Genomic DNA, 26108 nt, shown 5'->3' with positions numbered 1-26108 from the left:
CACACAGGGACCTTTAAAAAGAAACCCTACTTAAAATACAAATAAGTAATCATGTTGCTGACACAGAACAAAAATCCAATAGGCCTTTTATTTTTCTGTCCACTGTAGGTTACAGTCTTTGAAAATGAGCTGCTGCTGAGTGTAAAAAGCACAGCTACTGGTTATGATGTGGGGACTGCATCTCACTAAGTTTGTACCTAAAATGCAGAATGAAATGAATGCAGCTGTTTGACTAACCATTTATCCAGAGAGACAGGGTTTGCTCCTCAGGCATGAGTTTGAGTAAGGATTAAAGTAAAAACATATGTCAAACAAGTTATTCTTTTAACATATTTATGATTTAGTATTCTTCCTTTAGTGTTTGACAAATTGATTCATGTGATCGAAAAGTAGCAAAATTGGAAGTCTCTCTCTCTCTATCCCCCCCAATCCCTCTTTCTTCCCTCTCTCCCTGTCTCAATATTATATTTCAGCTCTGGGTTATTTAATGCCTACTGCTTCTATTGTGCATATTTAAAATTTCCTAAAGTAACCTATTTAACGAGGAATACAAAGCCACAAGATGGAACACTGGGCCTTTTATTAGTTACACAAAATGACACATTCTAAATTATAACATTTTTCAGATACAAACATGAAATATTCAAATCAAGACTTTCATGACACAGCATTCCCTTAACATCTAGCTTATTTCTTACAGCATTAATAGAATTTTTTCTTATGATTGGATACTTGCCAATGATGTTAGTATGAAGTGTGTGTGTAAATAAGGAAAGGGAATGAAGCTACTAAAGGGGATTTTGTTGTTGTTTGGTTTTGTTTATTTTTTTGTCAATTCTCTTGTTAGACTGGAACATTTGGGTGTTTGGATTAAAATCAGTTAAAAATCTATTTTCTTTTGCAATTCTGATTTGTTATAGTAACAGCCCCTATTAAGTCAATAAACTCTTTCTTCTGCTCTTTCTCTACTCTAGTGCAATAGAGAATTGTAATCTGTATTATTGATTTCCTCCCTGACAAAAAACAGAGATATTGCTGCACTGCGTAATTATAGTATTTTATAGTGAAAGCAGTAGTTTCTGTTTACCAATAAACTGGGTGTTTCTGACATAACATTGTTGCCAAAGTCTTGCAAAGAATTATTATTGCTCTTAGCCTTTATTTTGGAAAACAAAAGGCTTTCTAATAGTGAAAGTACCAAGCTTGCAAGAGGGACAGGTCTGTATTATGAAAAAGAATGGGAATAGAAAAGACAGAAAGTTGCAATTGACAGTTAAGAATTAGCATTTAATGTTTGTTTACTTTAGGAGAATTAGTGTTTTCAATGCATTAATAAATAGTTCTTCATAAAAATTCCAGTATTATCTCAAAATAAAGCTAGCCTACTTACCATTGAACCAGGTATGCAATATAACCTCTGAATACACTTGAAATTGTCTACAAATGATTCTGATATATATGTAGATATGCTGCTAGGTAGGACAAATTCAGAGTTCATAATGGATGTCGGTAGAATTCAGTTACCTAGATAATGTCATGTAGTAATTTCAAAAGCCAAATTGGTACCTAAAAGCATACAATGTGAAATACATAGAAAATATTACTATTTATGCTTATTCACTAATTTGTTCAAAACAATTGTATTCAGACACATTTCTGCCTTAACTACCTCCCTCATTACAAAATTACAAACACCCTTTGCTCAGATATGTAGAATATTGTATAAAATATTAAAACCTAAAAGACATACATACACACATATGGTGTGTGTATGTGTGTTTAAGGGAGGGAAAGAGGGAGAAAGACAGAAAGAAAGAGAGAGAGGGAATCAAGTTAAAGAGAAAAATAGGGAATTCCTCAAGGGCCAGAACTAAAGTAGAAACTAAAATCTAGAGAGGTAACTGTCTGAGTGGACACCAAGAGGGACCTTGAACATGGATGTAGGGTGCAATATATATTCTCATTGGGTGTGGATGTGGGGAATGGGAGTTAGGGTTTCAGTTTTGGCTGAGAGGCAGAAGCCCTGAATTTGCAAAAGCCTGAGGCCCAGAATTGAAAGCAAGAACCCTGAATAAGGCTGGGTCTCATAAATGGCTGCCCCCACCATGAAAGATAACTAGAAAATATATTACCCACCCAGCTTGAGAAGCCACAGGAAAATTCATGGTAGAGAAAAGAAAAATAAAGTCTTCACTTAAATGAAACCTATAGTAAAACCACAGTCCTACACCCAGCTTTGGTATGGAGTCTAAGATACAGTACAGGGAGCAAAAAACAAAAGATGTGTAATTTACATAATTGGTAAAACTTCTGGGGTACCAACAGAAACAAGCAGCAAGCCATTCTCTAGAGTTCTTTCCAAAACCCAAGTGCATTGGTCTATGATAAAAATAGCCCAGTCTGGAAAATGAGCTTATAATACAAAGTTTCATATCACCCAAGGGAACAGTCTGCTTAAAGGAGAGTCAGCAACATAATGTATAGGTGAGTTAACACTCTCATAAGATAGACTCAGAGGGCAATCTGAATTAGACTATAAAATAAATAAAAATAAAGATACAGATGGTATTTTTTAAAAGGGATATAAGCACAAATGAAAGAATAAAATATTGTAAAAAGGGCAGTCAGATTTAGGAAAAAATCATGGAATGTCTACAATTGTAAACATGATGATTTAAAGTTACAATTCACTCAGAGATTAAAAATCAGATCAGATTAGAGAAAGCTTTAGATATAGTTATAGAGGGCATTAATGAAATGGAATGTAGACCTCCTAAAACTTTCCACGTGATTATGTAAAAGGGAGGTTAAAACCCCTGGAGAATAAAATGAGAAAATCCAAAATGTATTATGTAAGAGAGAAAAGTTAAAAATAATTTCAGACAATCTAGAGGGCTTACTACTCACAAACTCTCACTAGTAAATTACCAAACTTTAAAAATTAATTCTTTTTAAAAAGAGAAACCAATTAGGAACACTTGAAAATAAAACAAAATTAAATTCTAGACAATGGTATTTCAGAACATGAGAAGGTGTGACTGAGTTAAAATTTTCTAATTGCCATATCTTGCTCAAGAAAAAACAGTAATACTACTTGCGTTGGACTTTACTGATAATACTGATTACACATATAAAGGTTGAATGCATAAATAATTCAAAATGAGATTTTTAAGGGCATATCAGGAACAAAAAAGAAAGAACAAAAATTGTGGTAAATGAAAACAATAAATAAGATGGTATACATCAGGGATCATCATATATCAAGGATAATAATGTAAATGAATTCAATTCACCTGTTAAAGGAAATTCAAAATTGAAGGGGAAGGAATCTAGTTTTATACTCTTTATGAGAGACATAATTTGAAATCATAATTATAGAGAGAGACAAAGTTAAGAAAAGAAATGGAACTTGCAATAGAGTTCAATCTTTATTTTAAAATATCCAGTTAATGGCTTTGACTATCTGATTAGGCTATTCCTAATTTAATTTCATTTCCCATTGTGGCCAAGTAACAGGTCTTAGAGATTTTGTTTGCTTGTAGTTTTAATTTAGATTTTTGCTTTTCATGACTTTATAGTTTTTAGAATGTTTAATTTTCAATTGGACATTTAATCAAAAGTTTTCTAACTTGTTTATCAGGCTATTAGTTGTTTGTGTAAGATTTCTTAGAAATCCAGGTGTTTCCTCAACATTTTTAAACATTTACATTTTTAAAAGGCTTTGAGGTTTACTTACAAAATTATATAGTACTTAAAAGATAAAATAATGCTAAATGTTAGCAAGTGTGCAATAAAAATAAAATCTCTCGTCTTTTACTAATGGGAATACAAATTTTTACAATTATTTGGGGACGTGAATTGACAATATGAATTAAGAGCTTTAAAGGTATTCATAGCCTTTGACCCTTTAATCCTACTTTGATGAATAAATTTTCAGTAATATGAATACCTAAAAAGATATATGCCAATATGCCATATTCTTTGTATTTTACTGTACAAAAAGCAAAATCCGAAAGCCCAATATTAGAGCAATGGTTAAGTTACACATGCTACTTCCATAAGGTGGAATATCATATAGCCACTAAAATATTTATGATGGTTTAACATGAAAAGTAGAATATAGATTTATAGATGCATTTCATCTAAGTATGTAAAAGTAAGCTTTAGAAAAAGGTGAATGAAATTTATGCATTTATGCTTGTGAGATTACACTTGATTACTTTTCTTTTCCAAGATACATTTTATTCTCCATATTCTTTATATTTAGGATTTCATTATGTTTATAATTGTAAATTATTTTTTGAAAGAGAGATGCTGACAATTGCCTGGAACAACTACATATCTTGTAAGCAGGGAGTCTCAGGATTTGAAATGTAGCAAAATCACTGATGCGTCCTGGGAATTTGGTCACATTGATTTAAATTAGATTAGATTTAAATTAGATTACCAAAAAAGTATTTGCACAGAATACTTGCATAAAGTCCTAGTTATATAAAACCCTAGGTGGCAAGAGCTACTTATAGCCAGTAAATCAAGTACATATATAAAAGGATTTTGAAAACGTAGGGATTTGGAACTGAATTATAGTCTTGCATTATTTCCCAGTTGCCTATTATGTACACTTGCAAACATACTTATCCTTAAACTCTTTGATAAATTGGATTCATTACGTGATGCTGTGTAATTTCATCTGTGAAACAAGGTTATGGTCTTTAAGCAATTTCAGAAGCTCTACTAAAATTTTAGGCCATTTATACACATTAGTTGATATTGAAGTATATAATATATATTATGTATCTGTTACACTAATATATAGTCAGTGGCCTGAAAAAGTAGTTCCTACACTGGAGATACCACCTTCAAATTAAGAACTTCCAGAAATTGATGTTATTTCACCAGAAGACATTATTAAAGGTTAATTAAAAACCACTAAAGTTACTTAATGCCCCAGAAAGAAGTTGGCCATTTTGGGCTTATAAGGACATTGTTAATTTTAAAAACTGGAGTCCTTTGGTATGCTGAAGTGTATGAATTGCATTGGACATGAAAGAATAGGTGACTTGGAGTATTTTTCACTATTGAAAATAACACACATATCTAATATGTCTGATATGAGAAACTTAACATTAATAACCGATGAGACTGTATTTTCCTTAATAATACTGCAGAATAATGTATCTTATCCAGTAGTCAGTAATGGAAGGTCCATTGTGCTGTGCACCCATTTAGGTTTATTTATATAATTCCTAAAATTATATGAAAGTAACCCTGGTTTTGCCATGCAGTTTTGAATTAGGATTTACTTGTAATGGTTCCGGCAAGAGAGAGGTAGAAACAGAGAGAGAACACTAGACACAGAAAAAAAAGATACAGAGGAAGAAAAAGTACTTAGGGCAATTCCCAAAAATGCTAAGCCAATAAGCATATTTACCTTTTTACCTTTTATGTTGAAATACAAGTGTATTACCAAGACCTGACAACTTTGAACTTTTATCATCCCTATAATGAATATGTAGTACGTTCTACTCTGTCATGGTTGGCATATAATGGTTTAATCCATGCTTTTTCCTTTCCAAAATAGCAATCCAAGGACTAAACGGTGCTTTATATATATGTATGAATACGCTCAATGATATTATTACATTCCTGCCTCTATTCCTATGGGCTTTAGTTTCTAACCCTGCTTGAAGATTTGAGTCCCACGTAGGGACATGTAACAGTTCAAGTCTGAATTTAGAATAACTCCTTCTTACTGAAGAGGGTTTATGCCACAGTACACACATTAAAAACTGCAATTTACAAACAAGAACTGCCTGGAACTGTGTCTGCATCAGTGAACTTCCTGACTTTGGGAAATTAAAATGTTATGCAGTCTGCAAATTTAGCACTTTCTTCTCATTAAAAAATTTACATGCCACACATCTCTCCCATTAATTCTCACATACAGAGGAAGTGGCGGAAGCCTGTGTGTAAACTGTGGTGCGGACACATTGCACACCAGGTTCCTCAGAATCCCAGGTGCATTCAATGTGAGAAAATAATTTACTTTACAAATAGTCTTTTCCTGACTTCAGAATGATGTGTTTATGACCTCCATAGTACGCATTTGAGAAGGTGCTAGTCAGTTTCCAGGGAAATTTTTGTCAACACAGCAGTTTGATAGGGAACGCATAATTGTGCGTGTCAGGCAGTGAGAGCTTTTATCTGTAGTTTGGAAGAAGTTGATGTCATAGCTGTGTTTGTACAGTCCTTGATAGGCGTAGTGTCCCAGCTGGCAGATAAATATTCTCTATGTGGACTGGCTGCCCAGCACAGTGCTCTGCTGTCTCCGGTATAATAAGTGCGGTTTGCTTTTGCTTTTTTCCTTTCTGGTAAAACATTTTCCTGCTTTTGAAAGCAGGGATGTGGTTAGAAACTATAACCAAAAGAAACCTACTGAACACCTATGGAGCACCCCCTCCTCCCCCCCCCACACACGGGTTATTGTGAGAGGACAAATGCAAGGTCTCCAGCTTCTAGGGATTCAAGAAAGGTGCCACCTTTTACAACCACAGCAGAGTGTGGGCTCCTTCAGATCACATGGGTGCAGGGCCAGGGCTTTCAATTTCGTTTTCTTTTTGCCTAAAAACCCAGCAGATATGGTGATGTATGCCAGAAATCAGCCTTTCAGGACTCTGCTTATTTTTCCACCAGACGTCTTTACTCCCATGGATTATAATGTCATTGCCTTTGGATTTAATAGTTCATTATTCTTCTTAAGGAATATTGATGGTGATAGAGTGTACTTCATTAAAAACACTTGGGCAGCTGAACTGTGGATTTGATTTTACTCAACTGTTGCATTAAATTTCAGGCATTTATTCTTCACCTACTGTGAGTCACAAGATAAGACTTTTATATCCTGAGAGGTTAATTCGGAGCTATTCATTTTCAAAGGGCGTGGTGGTTACTGTTAGGAAAAAGGCTGTGGGTCAGTGTAGTGAGGACAGCCTCCTAGCCTGTGGAGGGTGCAGCTCGAATCACCACAGCAATTTAGATAACTGACATCAGTGATAAGCAAATGTTATTTTCAATTTCTGTTGGCATGTCCTAGAATTTATGTATTCATTTATTTGGAGATCCTTAAGCCTCTGTCAATAAATAAACCCTCAGAAGAGTGGTAAATTATAATAAATGACCTGAGTGTCATTGACAGACCTGACCTTTGACATCATTAGTGCAGTCCTGATGGGCTGGCTAGATAAGAACAGACCTAAAAAGAAAAAACAAAACCTGGGCATGTTTATTTTGAAAGGCCCTGGAGGTTTTTAATAAGAACACTTGCATCAGAAGAAATGTAATCCGGGTGAGAAAAATCACATATTTTGGCTTAGGGTAAAGTCACTGGCAAAAAGAAAGACCAAGCCGCTAGGCTGAGAGGGGAAAATCCATCAAAAACAGAGATTCTTCTGATGCTAAGATCATAAAAATGAGGACAGATCTTTCGAAGTGGTCTAGTATAGTTCAGATAGATAAATATGACTAAAACTAACAACTTGATGATTTAAAAACATGTACTTTTATAGAGCACAATGCTTCTATAAACTATAATTGACTTGTATTCACAATTGACATTCTAACCCCCATAGAAGATATGAACTATCCTCTATTTTTTAAATTCTCACAATATCATAAAATCGACTCACATGTATTAAGATCACAAAAGCAATTCCATATTGAAATATAATGAGTAAACCATGAAGGCAAGCAGGAATACTTTCTAAAACTCCATCCATCGTCCTTTGGCTAGGAATTCGATAACTCATGTAAAGGAAGAGAGTTTTAATTCCCAATTTCTGTGGACATAAAAATTACTGTATCACATGTATTTTAGTTTAAAGGAATTGGAGGTATAATTTTAATTGTATTCACTTTCTACTTAATGCATTGACTTTAGGCCCTGGCGTAAATTGCTTCTGACTCCCATCTACTATGTTAGTCATGGCCACACAGAAGCAAAATTGAGCTGAGTTTAATTTAATAAAACTCAAAAAGTACAAAAAATAACCCTGCACACTGAACTTTTGATAATCTTCTAATAACAGCTCTGTCTTGTAAAAGAAGAAACTGAGGTGTAAGATTGAAACAGCCCACCCAATGCCCACAATAAGTGAGGGCAAGAGCCAATATATGAACCCAAATCTGTCCCATTTCAAAATACTCCTTTTTTCATCTGGGGTCTTAGATGGTGGAAGCAATTGGCTATTGGCTGATCATTAGGACAACCAAAGAACACCTCCCTTGCCCCATTTCCTAATACCCCCTTTAGAAGTGGCACCAGCTGGGGTTGACAAACTGTTTTAGCATCAAGTTGCACTCTGGTCTTGGAAATCTGTTTCTGAAACATTCTACTATATCTTTGCCAGAAGCCACAAAGGCCAGGAATAAACCTCTTGAAAAGAAGCCGGTGAAAAAGTATACAGTACTTAGAAGACTGCATTGCTCATGGTTTCTCAGGAAAACTGGGCTTCTTGTCTCTGTAATTACTAAGGAACTTGAAATACAAATTTCCTAAGGTCGCTCATTAAATAACAGGTCACTCATTGCCTCGACTCTACAAATAAAATTCCTTGAGAGCCCAGCATCTCGGTGTGCTTATAATGTACAAGACAATGTTTGATATAGTTGTCATTTATTGATTACTTGTTATGTACCAGCATTTTACAAATCTCTTTTCTGCTTTCCACAACTGTATGGAAGTGATTATTCCTATACACAGATGAGAAAATTGATGCTTTGGGAAGTGCGGTAGTTTGGCCAAGCTCTCATGGTTAAGGAAGGGGAAGAGCTAGGATTTAAATAAAAGTCCACGAGCCTGAAAAACTCAATTTCACTGACTTGGACAACAGCCATGATGCTTTTTCAGTCAGCCTTACTTTCCAGTAGTAGGAAAAGTAACTGAAATTCCTAACTTATGAACCAGACTGTTGATAGTGACACTGAAAACAATTATTTTGCACTATGTCATGCCGTAGATGTTATTTTTTATTATTGCTAGACTGCTCTCAGCAGGGTCACCTCATTAGCAGAAGAAAATTTTCCCTGTTGTTCCACAAGAGACAGGTCAGATGAAGAAGTGTAGAAACAAACTCTAGAAAGTGATTCTGTTCCCCTCGTTTAAGCGATGGGACAATAATCCCCTTCTTGTCTGATTCCCAGCCTCCTACGTGATGTTTTAGTTCTGTAGTTGCAGAAGTGTTTTTGAAATGGATGGAAAAGTTTTACAGAGTTGCCTTCTAAAACTCTTTATCAGTGTTCCCGTAACAGAGTAAATTGGGGTGTTGAACCACTGGCGAGTATGTTGAATAGTGCTCTGTTTTAAATTTTCCCGTGTAGGAAAATAATAGTTTGGTTAGATTGCTCCTTATTGGTTTTGAGGAATAACTATTAGTGAGACTTTTACTTTTTTATTTTTTTATTCCAGCAACTTCAAATGCAAACATTTCATCAAATATATTGATACACCTATTGATAGATATCTCCCAAGCCAAGGGTTGTAAAAACCATCCATAAAATCATGTCACTTTGCTCTCCATTATCTATAGAGAAACCAAAATGATCTTTTCAAACTTATATTCAATCATAGAATTTGCACTTCATTTAGAATAAATTCAAAATGCCCCATCATGAACCACCAGGCCTACATAATCTTGCTGCCGCTGACCCTTCTGCATGTCCCTTTTCCTCTCACTCACTATCTTCTAACTACTCTGTTTTTATGTCAGGACTTTTGCATTTCCTGTCTCTCTTCATGGAACGGTGTCCCTCCTGATCTTTATTTGGCTAATTCTTTCTCATTGTTCAAGTTTCAACTCAGACTTCATTTCGACAAAAAATTGTTCCCTGATTCCGTTTGTCATCCTTTGATCTCTAACCACATTACCTTCTTTTGTTTTATTTTTTTAAAGGACTTTTTCAGCATTTGAAATGATCTTATTTATCATTTTATTTTCTTATTTGTTTTCTGTTAAACTAAAATGAAGACAGGGACTTTTGTCACCTCATTTGTCATTGCACCCCTATGGCTAATATAGAACCCAGCATATATTCAGGTTCAAGAGTGTTTGTTAGATGAATGAATGAATGAATGGATTCCAGTTCTGTGCCTGCAATGAAATACAAGCCTCAGATAAAAACCATAAGGCACTGAAATATTTACTGAGTGGTTCAGATCTACATAAATATGGGAAAGTTGAGATTAAAATAGAAATTATAAAATTTCTTTTTATTATTCCCTGGTCTGCCTATCACGAACAGCGATTCTATTGGGAAGTAGGCATAAAAGTCAAGGAAAACCCAGAACTGCTTCACAGGGAGCAATCTCAGCCCATGCTCCGTCTCTCTGGAGGTTGGCTTCTCCCTTTATGAGCTCCCTCTCTTCTGCCTACTCCAGCAGGCCCTCACTGATTCTAATCAAAATTTTCATGGTGAACATCAAATCATCCCCAAATATCCGATTTTACACTAATTTCCGGGCCTTCTCACCTGCCAAAAACAAATCTTATGGCATCCCTCTTTAATATCATCCCTACCAAAATGACAGCATCAGTGATCTGGTCTTCTCTCCTAGCAGTGAACTCATATTGTCTTAAGTCTTTGGTTTTCCAAAATAAATAACCTTTTTTCTAGTGCCTGTATATGTCCCCAAGTGTCCTATTATTGAGTTCACGGAGTACAAATGGAAAATGGTTATTACCAGACAGGAGTGTTTAAAATGAAAATCAAACTTAATACATGGACTCAGACACCTGCGATAAGTAATATAATATTTATAAAACTGAGTTGGAGGTTGCAATCATTGCTCTAAAATAAAGCATTAAATATTAATTCAGAGCAAACCTGTCTGTGCTGCAGCAAACGTCTCTTTCATTAAGGTGGCACTGCATGTTTCTCCAGAATTAGTTCCCCCAAATAGGTAAATAGCTTGTAAGAACTGAGTGTTCTGCAAACTACAGAAAAATCTACCTGAGGCACGATTTAGAATTAAAGCATTACACACCTTTAATTTTGAACCAATTAATTGTGATTCTTGTATATTCTCTACATTTCTGCCCTTGGGTGTCACTAGGAAAGTTTAATGCTTCTTATTCATCTTCATTTGATTAATCCAAACGGTGCCAGATCTTTTGATTAACTCATGTTGCAGCATATTAAATATTAGGAAACTGCAGGAGCCAGTTATAAGTTGTACTTTAAAATTTTCCATAGATGCTTTTTATTTCAAAAATTTTGTGTTTCATTTTTTTAAATCTTTTCTCCTAATCTTCTACTTCACATTTTTATTACTATGGTTATGTTCTGATCCCTACTATGGAATATACTAATAAAAAGAGAAGAAAAATAAAATTGCTAGTTATTTCTGAATTTACCATTGAGATGAGGTTTTTATTTTGCTCAATTTACACTATACCTCTGAAGCCCTAAAATAAATAACTTTATGCCCTTTAGGCCCTATTGATTTTTGAATGATTTCAAATAAAAAGCATCCAGTTTCCATGTATTGACAAACTGTCCAGTCCCTGGGCAAAACCTATTGGATTCCTATTAAATGGAGGAAGGGGCAGGAAACAACAACAAAATCCAAAAAGTGAATCCTAAATGGGGCGGGGAGAGGTGGCCCAGGCTCAGCTCAGTAAATGGGTATTTAACCTTTGACCAATGACGACAGGTCTCCTTTAGTTCTATTAGACCAAGAGCAAGCTGTTATGATTTAATAAAAAAGAAAAAAACTGTTTAGAGCCTTACTGAATATGTCCTGGGAATTAAAGCATATGGCAGGGGTAAGGAAAAAAGATTTTCCTTATGCTAATGACCCATGATGTCTGAAATAAATTAGATCCATTAGAGTTCTGCTCAATAAAAGAAAGACTTTAAGCACTCCAAAGTTAGTGACTCGAGACCAGTTTTTGCTCTGAAATTCAATCTGCCTACTTATTAATTCTTACTGAGACTCCAGAGCAGACAGGAGATGCAAAATCATAATTCTGTGCTGAACCAGGATTCTAAAGGGCCATAGGATTCTTCTCCTTTTCTTTTAATTAACCATTTTTCATGCTTCTCATTTTATTTCCATCATTAATTTGATTTTGTTCCCATTTTTGTTTCATTTTTTTGTTTCTTTTCAAGGTTTCATTTATCCCATTTCAACTGAACAGAGAACCCAGAATGAATATGGATTTTCTTGTAAGTTTGATGTTTGGTTTTTATGTTGCTAAATAATCTTTTAACATCATTGCCCTCGGTTCAAGTTTACTTTTCTTTAGATCACAGATGTGCACACAGGAAATAGGTGCCTAATATATTCTAACATGAAAAACAAATTAGATTTTCACTGCGGAAGAAAAGAAAGGGTCATTTCAAGTCTCCACCAGCTTTAAAACCTATCAGCCTACCGTGCAAAGCTTGGGTCCAGTAGCTGACAAAACATATCGGAAAAAATGCTGATATAAATAAAAGGCTGGGTTCAAATGCTAAAAAAGTAAAGGGTTGAGAAAATTCAGATCTATTGAGTTAGAAATCATGAATGTTGAATCAGCAATTACAGCCTGGTAAAATAAAGCATTAAGGATTTCGATATAATATTCTGACCAGAGTTCCGAATGCTGCTGACTCAGATAGGACCCAGCAGCAGAGTGAAGTCAGCACTTCGAAAGCGGTGCTCACACAACCAAGAATGTTTGGGATGTCACTGGTTTCCTGAAAAGATCTCTGAATATTGACATGATTGATAGGACAGTGGATAGTCTGGAAACTTTGGGGAAAAACAGTGGTTTAAAAAGAAAAAAAATAATCCTTTCACATGCAGTGCATTTAGACACAAAATTCTAAAAGGAGACATAGTGATTTCTAACAGAGAATTCCTTTATATTGTTGACGCGTGACATGAAAGTGTAGGTGGTTCCGTGAGCCCCCGGCAATTTAAATAGAGTCACTTCACCGTATAAACCTTCTGGCTGTGAGTCTTAAGAAAGAGCAATGGTTCCTCAACTCTTAGGAGGTCATGGGACCTACAAATATGAGCCTCCTCCCCCTCTGCCAATGCACATAAATATATAAAATTGAGCATAAAAAAAGGCTGTTGTTGACCACCAGAATGAAGTAGCTGTTTAATCACCTCCTTCACAGTGAGCCAAGAAGTTTCAGTTAACTTTGCTGAAAATTGTTGTGGGTCACAGAAAACTGAAAACAGAGATTTAAAGATGTCAGTGGGATTCAGGAAAAGTTTACTTTTATTTGTTTTGTTTTATTTATCACCTTTTGCCATTAGATCAAAGCATGTTCTATGCCACCAAGGCAACATGCAACATTTACAGGAATTTTCTTCTCTTATTACCCAGAAACAGACACCACCCCCATCCCCACTCCCAAATCTGACCGCACACTGTGTTGGTCAAATGCTTAATTGCCTTCAGGGCAAGTCAGACCTTTCTGATCACTGAACCAGACCTTTATCTTACACAGTACACAGTAGAGCTGTATTTTATTCCAGTAATAAGTAGCTCAAATGTAAATCTCTGACAAGGGACCGTGAGAAGCTCAGGGTTCTCAGAGGTAATACTGAGTCTGTATAAAAGCCTGGAGTTACCGGTGTTAACCTCTGCTCCTCAGATCTGGGTCTGCTGAAAGCACACCTTTCAGATCCAACATGTTTTCTCCTAATATTTGCTTTGCTTAGTTCTACCATTCCCACCATGCATTCATTGATTTAGGGGAAAGTGAGAAGAGTACTATGGAAAGTAATTTTATGACTTGGAAGGATTCTAGGAAAATATTCTGGTTCGATAAATATACAGATTCAGAACATGCCAGATATTTCTAGCAGAGTGTTTATGTTTATGTTTTTAAAGAACTGTCAGTGAATTCAAAACCACCTTCTAAACTTTTCACCTGAAATTAGTAATAAGCTTTTTCCTCCTGTGGGTCAGTATGGTTTTAGCTGCAGTTCCTTTTGATGCCTTGTAATAAATGATCTGATATGCTGCCCAGTTTAAGAAAGATGAGTGGGTGGATAGATGCAGAATGCGAAAGGCAAAGAAATCAGAGATAATTTTCCACTGAAAGGCCACAGTTGTTTTATATAGCTTTTGGAATAGATTTGAAATTAACCTATAAAAAAGGCAATAAATGTCTGAGAAAATTATAGCAATATGTATGTCTACTGTGGGAAATTTCTCTAACCAGTTGGTCCAATGTTTCCTTCTCGGGTCTAGCTGCTCCTGATTCAGATGACATTGCTCTGTATGTTGGCATCGTAATAGCTGTGATTGTTTGCCTGGCCATTTCTGTAGTTGTGGCCCTATTTGTGTATCGGAAGAATCATCGTGACTTTGAGTCTGATATTATTGACTCTTCGGCACTCAACGGAGGCTTTCAGCCTGTGAACATCAAGGCAGCAAGACAAGGTCAGTTGACATTGCATTCACACCTGCAACTTATGCAGATAAGTAACCTCCCTGTGTGGCTCCAGAATCAGTGAAATCATCCAGTTCAGCTAGACCATAAGCTCCATGAAGACAGAGATTTTGGTCTGTATTGTTAATTACTGTATTAACTTAATTCACATAACAAGTTAGAGTTGACAAGGTGCATGAATCTTTCTTCTTTCCCATTCTCTAACAGGTTTCTCTGTCATACCTTTTAACTTTCATTTAAAAATAGTACATGAACTGGTTGACTGATACTTGAATCTCTTTTTATTTCTCTTTTGACAAAACATCTTGTATTGCTATGAATACAGTGATCTACAGAAGAACTGAAATCCAGTATAGACAAGGGAAATTATTACCTCTGGTCACCTAGTGAGGATCACTGTCCAGTAGTCTCATCTGTTGAAATAGCTAAAGACCTTCAGAGCAATGACTAGACTTCAAGGCAAAATCTAGAACCTGTCTATTTAATTATAGCCAATAATAAAATGGATCCTAGTCACCTACTTGTCCTGTTTTCAGCAAAACTGTAGATTCTATACATCTCTAATAGTTGTTGAGTTTCTTTGCATTTGACTCAGAAAAGTGTCAGGGGAATACTGACTAATATAAGGTGGCTGAATGAAGAATGCAAGTAGAATTTCTTTTTTCTTTCTGACTCAGATCTCCTGGCAGTACCCCCAGACCTCACATCAGCTGCAGCCATGTACAGAGGACCTGTCTATGCCTTACACGATGTCTCGGACAAAATCCCCATGACTAACTCTCCAATTCTGGATCCACTGCCTAACCTGAAAATCAAAGTGTACAACACGTCAGGTGCTGTCACCCCCCAGGATGACCTCTCTGAGTTTGCATCAAAGCTGTCCCCTCAGATGACCCAATCTTTGTTGGAGAATGAAGCCCTCAACCTGAAGAGTCAGAGTCTGGCAAGGCAGACTGATCCATCCTGCACCGCATTTGGCACCTTCAACTCGCTCGGGGGTCACCTTATTGTTCCTAATTCAGGTAATTCCTAAAGACTTAAATTGCAAAGATAGAGCTTTAAAACATATTGTTGTACCAAAATCTTCTTATTTTTGTTTTGTTTTCATTAGGCCTGAAAAGTTAAATGTAGTTCATCTAACCCAAATCTACTTTCAATGTAAATCTACATTACTTCAGACAAAATCAGCAAAACCATTCATCTTCCTGCAACCAGCCTTGAAGACACTTCCTCTATAAATATTATGCTCACAACTTTCTGCCAAGGTGTAATTTAGAACTGTCATTGGTCTTCTTTTTAGCAGAGTTTCAGAAGGCATGACAAGCCAGAAGCTCTCGCTGTTGTCATCACACTTTAAAAGGACAAATTAATTAGAAAACATATCAGTTGGTTCAGTTCCAGTTCACTATAGGAAGCAATACTTCAGAATTCTAATTTTTAGTTGATCAGAGGACAGCATAATAGACATCAAATTTTATTTATTGACTTTTTATTGCACAGTCTTTGGCCTCAAGGTTTTATAAGATACTCGCTCCTACTTCTGAGATAGCTCCTATCTAGAATCACAGTGTGTCCTTTTGTGGCATTATTTAATTTTTGTTTTATTACTTAGTTATCTGCTTCCAGAGAATAAGTCTCATAAAGGTCTTAAATGGGAAATACAAGTTAGTGACCATTAGTGTTTGTTAAAGTGTGTTGTTCATTAATCAGCATTTGTGATGGGTTTGGAACTATGGGTCGTAAGAGCGTTAATGGGTTCCTCTGCGAATCAACCTTAAATCTTCTGGACAAGACTGTTTTGCAAATACAATGATAAGAAAAAATTTGATTGACCTAAAGTCTCCATGTAACATAAGAAAAGAATAGACTGTGTCAATAGCTATGCAGCCAATACACAGAATCAGTCCTCAGGTCTGAATATGAACTCATCTTCGCTTCTTCCTCTTACTCAGTCCCCTGTGTCAATCAATGCCTTGGCAAAATTTCACCCCGTATCTTTAAAAGTATATTGTAATAAATTGAAACACTTAATGAGATATTATGTTTTCTTTTTCTATACATTTTATATAGTTGGGATCATGCATTATAGAAAATACTTTCTTTACCTTTTTCTCATTAAGTCTCATGCTCTTGTATGTGCTTTAAAAATCATGATTTTAAATAGTCTATCAAATGAATTGGTCAAAATATACTTTATAGCTCTTCATTGTTTAAACATTATTTTATTCACAAGGCAGCTTTTTTACCATATTCACTGAATTCTACCTTTCCTTCCCATCTCTACACCTGTCACTTTTTCATAGATTAATTACTATAAAGGCTTCTCAAGTGGAAAGGAGGGAACTGGCATGTATTAAATACTTTCCATGCACTAAACAATGGTGATTTACATACATTATGTTATTTAATAGAGTAACAATAGTTACCTAAAATGTGTCAAGCCTTAGTCCTGTTATTTTACATCCATAGTTTTGTTTCATTCCCATAACAAACACAAAGGAACATTTTCTTGTTCTCATTGGAAGAAAGAAAAATGCTGAGGCTTAGTAGCCTCCTGTGTGGTCTGCCTGCTTCCCTTCTGTGCCTCCATCAACCATTCACTGCACTAGTGACACTGCACTCCCCACAGCACCACGGCTCTCAGGTTACTCACCTTCTCAGGAAAGCCCAGCCTCAGCATTTCCAACCAGTTACACAAAGGCCTCGAATAACTCTTCCTTAGGTCCCGTTCTTTATTCTTGAGGCTTTCCAACGTGATCAGGCAAGTTTGCTTATTGCCCTGCGCTCATTTGGCATATCCCATTGCCTTACTAATTAAATTATAAGCTAGTCAAAGATAAGAACCCTATCTTTTACTTCTTGGCATTAACAACACTGCCAAACACTGTACTCACAATAGTGCTCCATAAATTTTTATTGAGTTAAAATAAGCTGCATTTATTGGAATAGAATCATGAAACCAAGTATCTTCAGGTTGCGGCCCACCCTGAATTACTCTTTGAGGTGATGCTGCAGTGGTGCAGGCCAGTGGTTCTTACAATGTGGTCCACGGACCACCACCACTGGCATCACCTGGCAACTTGGTTAGAGCTACAAAAATTTATAGTTTTCTTAGAACTATAAAATCAGAAACTCTGGGGTAGCATCCAGTAATGCATGTTTTAGCAAGTCCTCCAGGTGATTCTGCTGCAAGCTCAAGTTGCAAGCCACTACTGTAGGCACAGTTAACTAGAACAGAGGTTAATGCAGTATCCTACAAAATGGCACTAATTAGCAACTAAGTAAAAACCTGCTTGACTACAACTAGCAGGTTCTGTTCACTTTCTGGAGTTATGTATGATGAAAGGAGTTCTTCATCAATTATTCTGTTAGGGAAAAGCACTGATGCTAACCAGATATTTCAGAAATAAACGTTTTTTATATTGTTGAAGTTAGTCTTTCTCTGACTTTGAATCCTATGGCGCTTTTTTTTTTTTAATTAGAAACAATGCATCATTACAGCTGTTTGAAATTTGAAGAGCCGTTGTTGGTCTTCCCCTCCTTTTACAAGGAAAACAACAGTGGAACCATCTGTCTAGTCCTTAAATAAAAGAAGAGCTTAAAAAATTACATCATTCCTTTAACTCCCTAACAGTTCAGAAGGAACTGTGGTAACAAATGAGGCCAATAAGGAAGGAAAGCAGGGCAGCCATGAATATTTACATGTCTTTAGAGAAAAAGCAGGCTTATGGCTACCTGGCCACAAAATCCCACTCCTTTTCACTTGCTTCAAAGGGATTGTGATGTTTCTTTTTGATTCATAAGTCTTAATATGATTTCTCTTCTCTTTTGCTACTCAGGAGTGAGCTTGCTGATTCCCGCTGGGGCCATTCCCCAAGGGAGGGTCTACGAAATGTATGTGACTGTACACAGGAAAGAAACTATGAGGTAAATATGCTTTTTTCTGGTGCACTTGACTTTATCAGTGTCTGACTTGGAGGAGAATTGTACAATAGAAATAATAAACCCAACATGTTTTTGTCCTGAGTGGCCTGCTTCAGGCATTCCCTTGTTTCCCTAGACCTATAAAAGGTCAGTGTTTACTTCTCTTTATCTGTGAGGCTGTAGACACTTTTGCAGATCTTGAGTATGGGCAGAAGGCCAGAGATCTCTTCCCAAGTGGACTTGTGGCCATATTAGCTGAAAAATTGGCCATAAACATGATCCAGAGAAACACAGAAACATGACCCATAGATTTTCCAGAGAGATACGTGGGTAGACACAGCGACGTCAGCTTTATATAGCGTGGCTCAAGAATCCAACCTTTTCCCATTATAGAATTAAAGGTCACAAAGAATTAGACAAACCCTAACCTGTGACCTGCCAGCCCCACTTCCGCCCAGGCACTTTATCCCCCTGCAGAGTCTTCTTTTTGGGACCCTTTCTAACTTAAATGTTATCAACCTCCTTCTTATGGTTACCACCTATAAATTCCACGCTGGGCCTTTCTAAATGGGGCTAAAGTTGATTAAAACTAGATTGAATCAAAAGGTTCTGTTTCTCTTGTGTCATAATTATAAAGATGAAATTTTAAGTGAAAATAGCAAGAGGGAGTTTAGAAGTCCTAAATTCAATTTTCAGTCTTGCCTCCAACAAATTACGATCTTTCTTGCTTAGTTCCCACATAAAGTGCATGTATTAAATAGTGCTTTAGAAGCCTGACTGATTTATGCTTCTAAAGCACATAGATCTTAAAATAAAAGATGTTGTCAAAATAACGATCCTTACATGTAATTTTAGCTGCTTTTCCCAAGGGGAAAGGCTTCAGCTCTTTAGTCCTGAGCTTGGAATACAAAGCATTAGTGACAAATGTAGAATTAGGTTATCATTATAATACATTATATCTCTCCTCTTCTCCTCTCTCTTCCTCAGAAAAACATCCATTTTTAGTCTTCTTCAGTAGCCAAAAAGCTCTTTCATCATGCTCCCAGGTGGAGATATTGATATTTATAATCTGTAGGGCCCAGAACATTTTTTCCTCAGGTGGTGTGCTTTCACCTACATAAACACTAGCCTGTCTAAGAAAATAATAAAATTCCTTCAGCATTATTCATGCCTTAAATTTGAGCAACAGAAAATCACTAAAAGGCTTATATTTACTCACATCAAATATTCATTTTTTTCATTCTCAATGCAAAGTAACATTCATGGGCCCTCAGAGCCCTTCTTTTGCAGCAGCAGAACTGAAGACTGGAAAATTCCAAGATCCCTTTGTATTTTTTTTTCTTCTTTCCCTTGTCCAGAGTCAAGGTTAACACTAAGTACTTCCATCTCCCAAGGCCATGCCAACATGGATATTTTGTTTAAACAGAAATGAGTCTTGGCTGGTGCTTTACACCGAGAAGCAGTGAGGTGTTCACCGTCTCTTATTTTCCATCTGATCAGCATTATCTTTAGCTAAAGATCAAGCCAGAGGGGTCTGCCGCAGGGCCCCCCCGAAGCTGAGAGACGAGTGCACTCACCCGCCCCCCGTGGTCTTCCCTCCCACAGCTTAGTAGGCATCTGACCGGGATAATTGTACCTTTTAGATGAAAGAGAGAGAACACAGAAAATTGATAAAGCTCGACACTTCTGCTTTCAGGTTCCCCTGCCTTTGACTCTAAAGAAAAGGAAACAAAATCCCTCCTTGCCATGCCCACCACCTGAAGTTAAGTGCAGAGGGAATTATTCTGTTGAATCTGGTGTGCTTCAAAGAAGTTCTGTTTGTCCAAATGCAGCTAGAGAAGCCTCAGGATCTCAAAAAAAAGGCACAAGAGACCATGACACAAGGAACAAACACAAAAAGATAACTGTCTCCAGGAGATGAGAGAGGTCCCCTCTTTGTTCATTTTCTGTTGTGAACCAGATGGTTTTCTCTTGTGAAAACACAGTGGTGAGAATGTGTTTTAGGACACAGTCACCATGCAAAGCACAGCTCTCACTTATTCAGCATACTTTGAATTTCGTTCATTCCTCCCTACTGTTCCGCGAGTTGCGGTGAGCTTCCCTGTCAAGGTGAAAAACGCTGAGCTGCGGGAACTGAAGCCCCATAGCTAAGGTTTCAGTTAAAGGCTGCGAGGAAACAGACTCGCATCCAGGCTATCGCACTGCAGGGCCCCGCGCTCTCGCGTGCCCCCCGTGCAGGGCCCCGTCGCGCTGTCACGTGCCCCCCGTGCAGGGCCCCGCCGCGCTCTCGCGTGCCCCCCGTGCAGGGCCCCGCCGCGCTCTCGCGTGCCCCCCCCCGTGCAGGGCCCCCCCGCGCTCTCGCGTGCCCCCCGTGCAGGGCCCCCCCCGCGCTCTCGCGTGCCCCCCGTGCAGGGCCCCCCGCGCTGTCCGTGCCCCCCGTGCAGGGCCCCCCGCGCTGTCCGTGCCCCCCGTGCAGAGCCCGCCGCGCTCTCGCGTGCCCCCCCCCGTGCAGGGCCCCGCCGCGCTCTCGCGTGCCCCCCGTGCAGGGCCCCGCCGCGCTCTCGCGTGCCCCCCGTGCAGGGCCCCCCCGCGCTCTCGCGTGCCCCCCGTGCAGGGCCCCCGCGCTCTCGCGTGCCCCCCGTGCAGGGCCCCCCGCGCTCTCGCGTGCCCCCCGTGCAGGGCCCCCCGCGCTGTCCGTGCCCCCCGTGCAGGGCCCCCCGCGCTGTCCGTGCCCCCCGTGCAGGGCCCCCCGCGCTGTCCGTGCCCCCGTGCAGGGCCTCGTCACTCTGTCGCGTGCCCCCCGTGCAGGGCCCCCGCGCTGTCCGTGCCCCCGTGCAGGGCCCGCGCCTTCCTCTCCAGGGCGTGCTGGAACACTCTGTGGCTCACTAAAGACCCTCCCGCCCTCACATGAGGTGAGAGACAGCGTCCTGCTGAGAAGACACTGTGAGGACATCAGGAGACAGGAGGCGCTGATGGGAAAATGCTGATTATTTTTCTCCATGTTCCTTCTCTCAGATTCCCTTTATTGCATCCAGAGCTGGGTGTTTTTCCAGCTGGATGGGATCCAGCTGGTCATCTGCTGATGTGAACTGTCTAAAGGGAGGCGTGAACTTAATTGCATGTGGCATAGTGAATGTGACAGGAGGGGCCTTGTCATTCCCGAATATGCTCGAAGAGAAAGCACTGAATGGCAGATGAGCTGCCTAAATGAGCTGCAGAGATGGGGCAAGCTGTCTCTGACCAAAAGGGAGCAGAGCTGCAAGGCTGTGCCTCTGATTTCTGCCTCCCCTTCTTTACAGATCTCTGAAGGGGGCTGCAAAGCCTTTCTCCCCGTGTGGATACAATTTCCACGATTAAAGGGCACTCACATGGGCCCTTTGCCTTGTTTCCAGCAGCAGTTTCAAGAACTGAGCCTCAGACTGAAATTTTACCCATTGTCATTGCTTATTGCAAAACAATTTGAAGTGAAGATATGAACATTATTTTTTCCTTTCTCTGTATTCTGTACTTGCCTAGCAGTTTTCGCAAAAGACCAAAAAATTCTATTTAGATATTCCAAATATAAAAGATAAATAGAACTTTTTTATAAACTGTAGAGGGGCCACAAAAGGGCTTTGAGCAGCCAAGTGATACAGGAATAGCAGTGCTTTTTAAAGATTGATCTGGTGACGGTGTGGGGGATGAATTGGTGGAGGGAACAGAAAGTCGCTCTGAAGGCTGGGTGTCTGGTTGGGCTCTGGCAATAATCTAGGTGTGAGGGGAGAGAGAACAGAGCCAGGCTCCAGTCTGGAGAATGGAAAGTGAAGTATATTTCAGAAGAGAAGTATTCCGCAACTGGTTAGAAGTGATGCAAAACACAAGGAATTTATACTGAGGTATCAGGCCTTGGGCACTGTGAGAACTGGGAGAGCAATGAAAGAGGTCAAAAGCAGCAACTGGTTGAAGCAGGGCAAGGCCACATTCTGAGTTAAATGGGCACACTGTGTGAGAGTGGGGTTGGGATTCGTGCTAGGGACCCAGATGGGAAGTCCCCAGCGAGCCGACCCTCCCAGGGGAAAAGTGCAGAAGCAGAAAGAAGATAACTGGGGAACAAGCTTTGGGAGATATTCCTACTTATGGTTATGGTGTGATGAGCAAAACTAAATAGAATGTGAAAGAATAAGGCAAATAAAGATTGTGCATCTCTCATGATGCTTAACATATGCTGGCCTCACAAATGAACATTTTAAATGCAAGAATGAATGTGTGTAAGTGTCATGGGGGGAAAAATTCAAAGGTAAAGAGAATTTCAAGATAGAGGAAGTGGTTGACAGAGGTGTTATTAAAATTAAAATGAAAGACTAATAATAGAAGAATTATTGGATTTGTCAACTACAGGACATTGATGGTCTTTGGGTATTTTTGTTTCTAAGGATGAAATCCCAGTAGGAAGAGTTTAAGGTGTGAGTTAGTGGTGAGGCAATTAAAACTGTCATATATATTTACTGAATGTAAATAATAATGTTTTAGGATAGTGGGCCAAAAATCTTTTATGTAGGTAATTATATAGTAGAAAGTTTTCATTATTTTAACATGTTGTCTGGAACTTTGTAAACAGTAGCTGACATTATTTCTCAGTGAAACACAGGATATTCTCCTTTTAAGTAGCGTCCTAAATTCTTCCTTTGAAGGAACAGCTATAAAGAGACTAAAGGTCTAGGGGGAAGGGACACGAGTCCACGTATACTTAAATCTTACCCTCTTACTGTTCTCTGCAGTGTTTATTTATTGAACTCCTTCTCATAAAGAAATGATTCAAGGTGATCTATGAAAACACAGTCTTTTCAATGGGAGAAAAAAAATTTTAATAAGTGGATGAAAAAATGGGGAAAATAAGACTTAAAAAGATAGATAAAGTGAGGTGAAAGTTACATATAAAATATTTGGTGTAGTTCCCAGCATATTTTCTGATAACAGGTCATAAATTTACTATTTCAAAGCTTTCAAGAGGGGGATGTCGTAAGTTATAAGATCCATGAGTCCATGAGGAAAAAATATTCCCAGAAGAAGCTCAATGATTTCTCTTGTGGTTCCTCATAAAGAAGACATTTCATTAATACAGTGAACAACATCCTTATATTAAAAACAGTAATGACTTTCATAGGGCTGCTTCCGTTAGTGTCCCTCAATGTAAGTGGATCATATAAGGTTCAGGTAGAAATTAAATAAAATAATTACACAAGGATTTAATAATTTAGTCCAAGGCACCATACTTAGCTGCTCTGTCTTAATCTGGGGATAGATTTTGGCCTGTCTAGGGAAATGTGCCACACCCCTTAAAACAACTTCCATAAATATTTCTTTTTGTTCAATGGAGCTTTTGATAGCAAGTGAGTTAGATATTCCCTGTCAGATACCTAGAGTTTAAATATTTCAAGTTGCCAGTTATATGTGAAACCCCTTCAAAAGGCAGCTAAGCCTAGCTGGGATTGTCATCCTGAGGGACCTGACAAAAGACATGCACGTTAGTAGACGGCATCCGGGCCCCACACAGAGGTGGATGGAGACAGCTCTTTTCAATAAGCAGCTCTGAACCTGCTCTAGCAGGCAGGCAAAAAAATTTCTCTAGGCCCTAAACCCAGATAAGCAACCCCAAATATACCATTATGTGAAAGAAAGCAAATGATGACGTTAGAATTCTAGCTTTGCCTGTGACTATCTGTGTGGCCTCAGGCAAGTGTGTTAATATCTCCTAGTTTCGGTTTCCTCTTCTGGAAAAAGAGGTATCATAAATCTTTATCCTAACTACCTTACAGGTGTGCCATGAACAGCAAATGCAATTGCTCTTGTGAAAGTTTTGTAAATTATGCACTTCTGTGTAGGAGAAGTGCTCCTCATTGATAACAGCAGGCAAAGAATGAGAAAATCTCTCCGACAGGAAATGAAAACTCCTGTCTGAGAGCTTTGTTCTGGAGGCCTTAGAACCCATCCAGCGTTTACCATGATATTATCGTTGTTGGACTTTGAAAAGCCTTTAAAATTTTAATCGGTGTTCATTACTGAATTTCTACTTAATTTCTGCTCCTACAGCTAATTTTTGCTTTGCGTTCATTTCCATATCATCTGCAAAGAATATTTACACAGTGTTTATTTAAAAGCTTACACAACATGAGATATAAAAGACTCAAACCCTTTTCTGCAAACACATGCATGAATTAGACTTATTTATATTTATTTTCTGCTATTTTTGTTTAGTGGATTTTAATATCATCTCTTTACATAAATAAAGAAAATGTGAATGTAAACTCTTTGACCTCTGGTAAATCTTAACCGTCCCTAAGTCACTCCTTCCTTGCAAACACAGTGTTTGCAAATGTTTCCAATTTCAACACTATTTTTATCTTGAAAACACAAAAAAGATTTCTATCATTATTTCTTCTTTGTTTCATTCCCTGTTAAGAATTTCACTTCCCCACTTCCCTATTCATTACATTCTTGCACCTCACTGGCTTAATAAATTCTTTTGACACCTACTGCCCCTTCCTCCTCTTGCTCTCCCTCCTCCAAGAATGGCGCCCATCAATATTGCATGCCAGGGGTGTGCTTGGAGAGCACAGGTCTGACAGCGCCCTGTCCCAGCAGGGAGGCTTCTCCCTTCTGTTCCAACTCAGTGATGAGAGGAACCCCTCCTCCTTCTGCCTCGAGCGCCGGCTGCTAACAGCAGACCGAGAGACAGATGTTTCCAATCCTCAATAGTATTGCAAAGACCACTTGAAATGGTTTCCACTTTAGTTTCCTACCTTAAAAGTTTAATGCTCCATAGACACAGGCAACAATATGGTGATTACCAGAGGGAAAGGGAGGTGGGGGGAAGGGGAAAGGGGTAGAGAGAGGATAATGGTGACAGAAGGAGACTTAACTCGGGGTAGTGAATACACAATATGGTGTATTATAGAATTATGCACCTGAAACCTATGTAATTTTATTAACCAATGTCACCTCAATAAATTCAATTAAAAAGTTAAATGACTTAAGATACATTTTTAGAAAAGTTTAATGCTCAAGTATACTTGTAACTAAAAGGTATGAGTAGTGCTCAGGAAAATGCAATCATTGCTTTCCCACTCCCCCTGCCCCTGGTAGGAAAAGTAGAATTTAAAAAGCTCAAGGCAGATAGTGTAATATTAACTATGACACAATGAAAGTAAAACCTCACTCCTGATCTAAGAGAATGAATTTCATACTGGAAGCAAGGAAGAAAAACTGGGTTAAGAGGAAATGGAAATGAAGGGGCAAAGGGGGTAGTAATGAGTTTCCAAGCTGCAAATAACCTTAAGATTCCAAATATAAGCACATTTCCAAGTACTTTGATAACTTTAGATTTAATAAAACTGTGTTGTTATTCAGCGAGAATGGAGATAATATTAAAAGTCTAAAAGGAGTCAAAAATTGTTTCACTTTTCTAAATAGAAGGGGGAAAAAGCCATAGGTTGGTGAGATTCTAGTAAAATTTTATAATTAGAGAGGAAACAGTGATAGTGGGGTTTTATTAAGGGGAAAATATGACACATTTTAATTGAGTCCTCAGAACTGATAAAAATGATTATCAAGAACTAAGGAATCTCTAAGATTTAACCTTACCAAGTAGGCTGCCAGTTTTGTAGATGCTGATATAAGGCACAAGAATCCTGGTCAGAAACTAAGTACAGTTCATTACTCACAGCAATAGCACTATCCAGAGTATTATCATTTTT

At 38.2% G+C, this 26108-nt stretch overlaps 1 protein-coding gene across 2 annotated transcripts in view; it reads left to right on the top strand.

Moving 5' to 3' along the window:
* Positions 1-26108, top strand: part of UNC5C (unc-5 netrin receptor C) — a 332391-nt gene that overhangs the window by 275664 nt on the left and 30619 nt on the right. For both annotated transcript variants that reach the window (XM_081160727.1, XM_081160728.1), the window contains 4 exons: positions 12166-12222; positions 14250-14441; positions 15129-15473; positions 18291-18378. In XM_081160727.1, the coding sequence (XP_081016853.1) occupies positions 12166-12222; positions 14250-14441; positions 15129-15473; positions 18291-18378 (682 nt within the window). The remainder of the gene's footprint in view (positions 1-12165; positions 12223-14249; positions 14442-15128; positions 15474-18290; positions 18379-26108) is intronic.

The sequence above is a fragment of the Miniopterus schreibersii genome (assembly GCF_964146895.1).
Source record: "Miniopterus schreibersii genome assembly, chromosome: 1".
NCBI classification, from domain to species: Eukaryota; Metazoa; Chordata; class Mammalia; order Chiroptera; family Miniopteridae; genus Miniopterus; species Miniopterus schreibersii.
The sequence above is the reverse complement of the archived record's forward strand: the minus strand, read 5'-3'. Positions and strand labels throughout refer to the sequence as shown.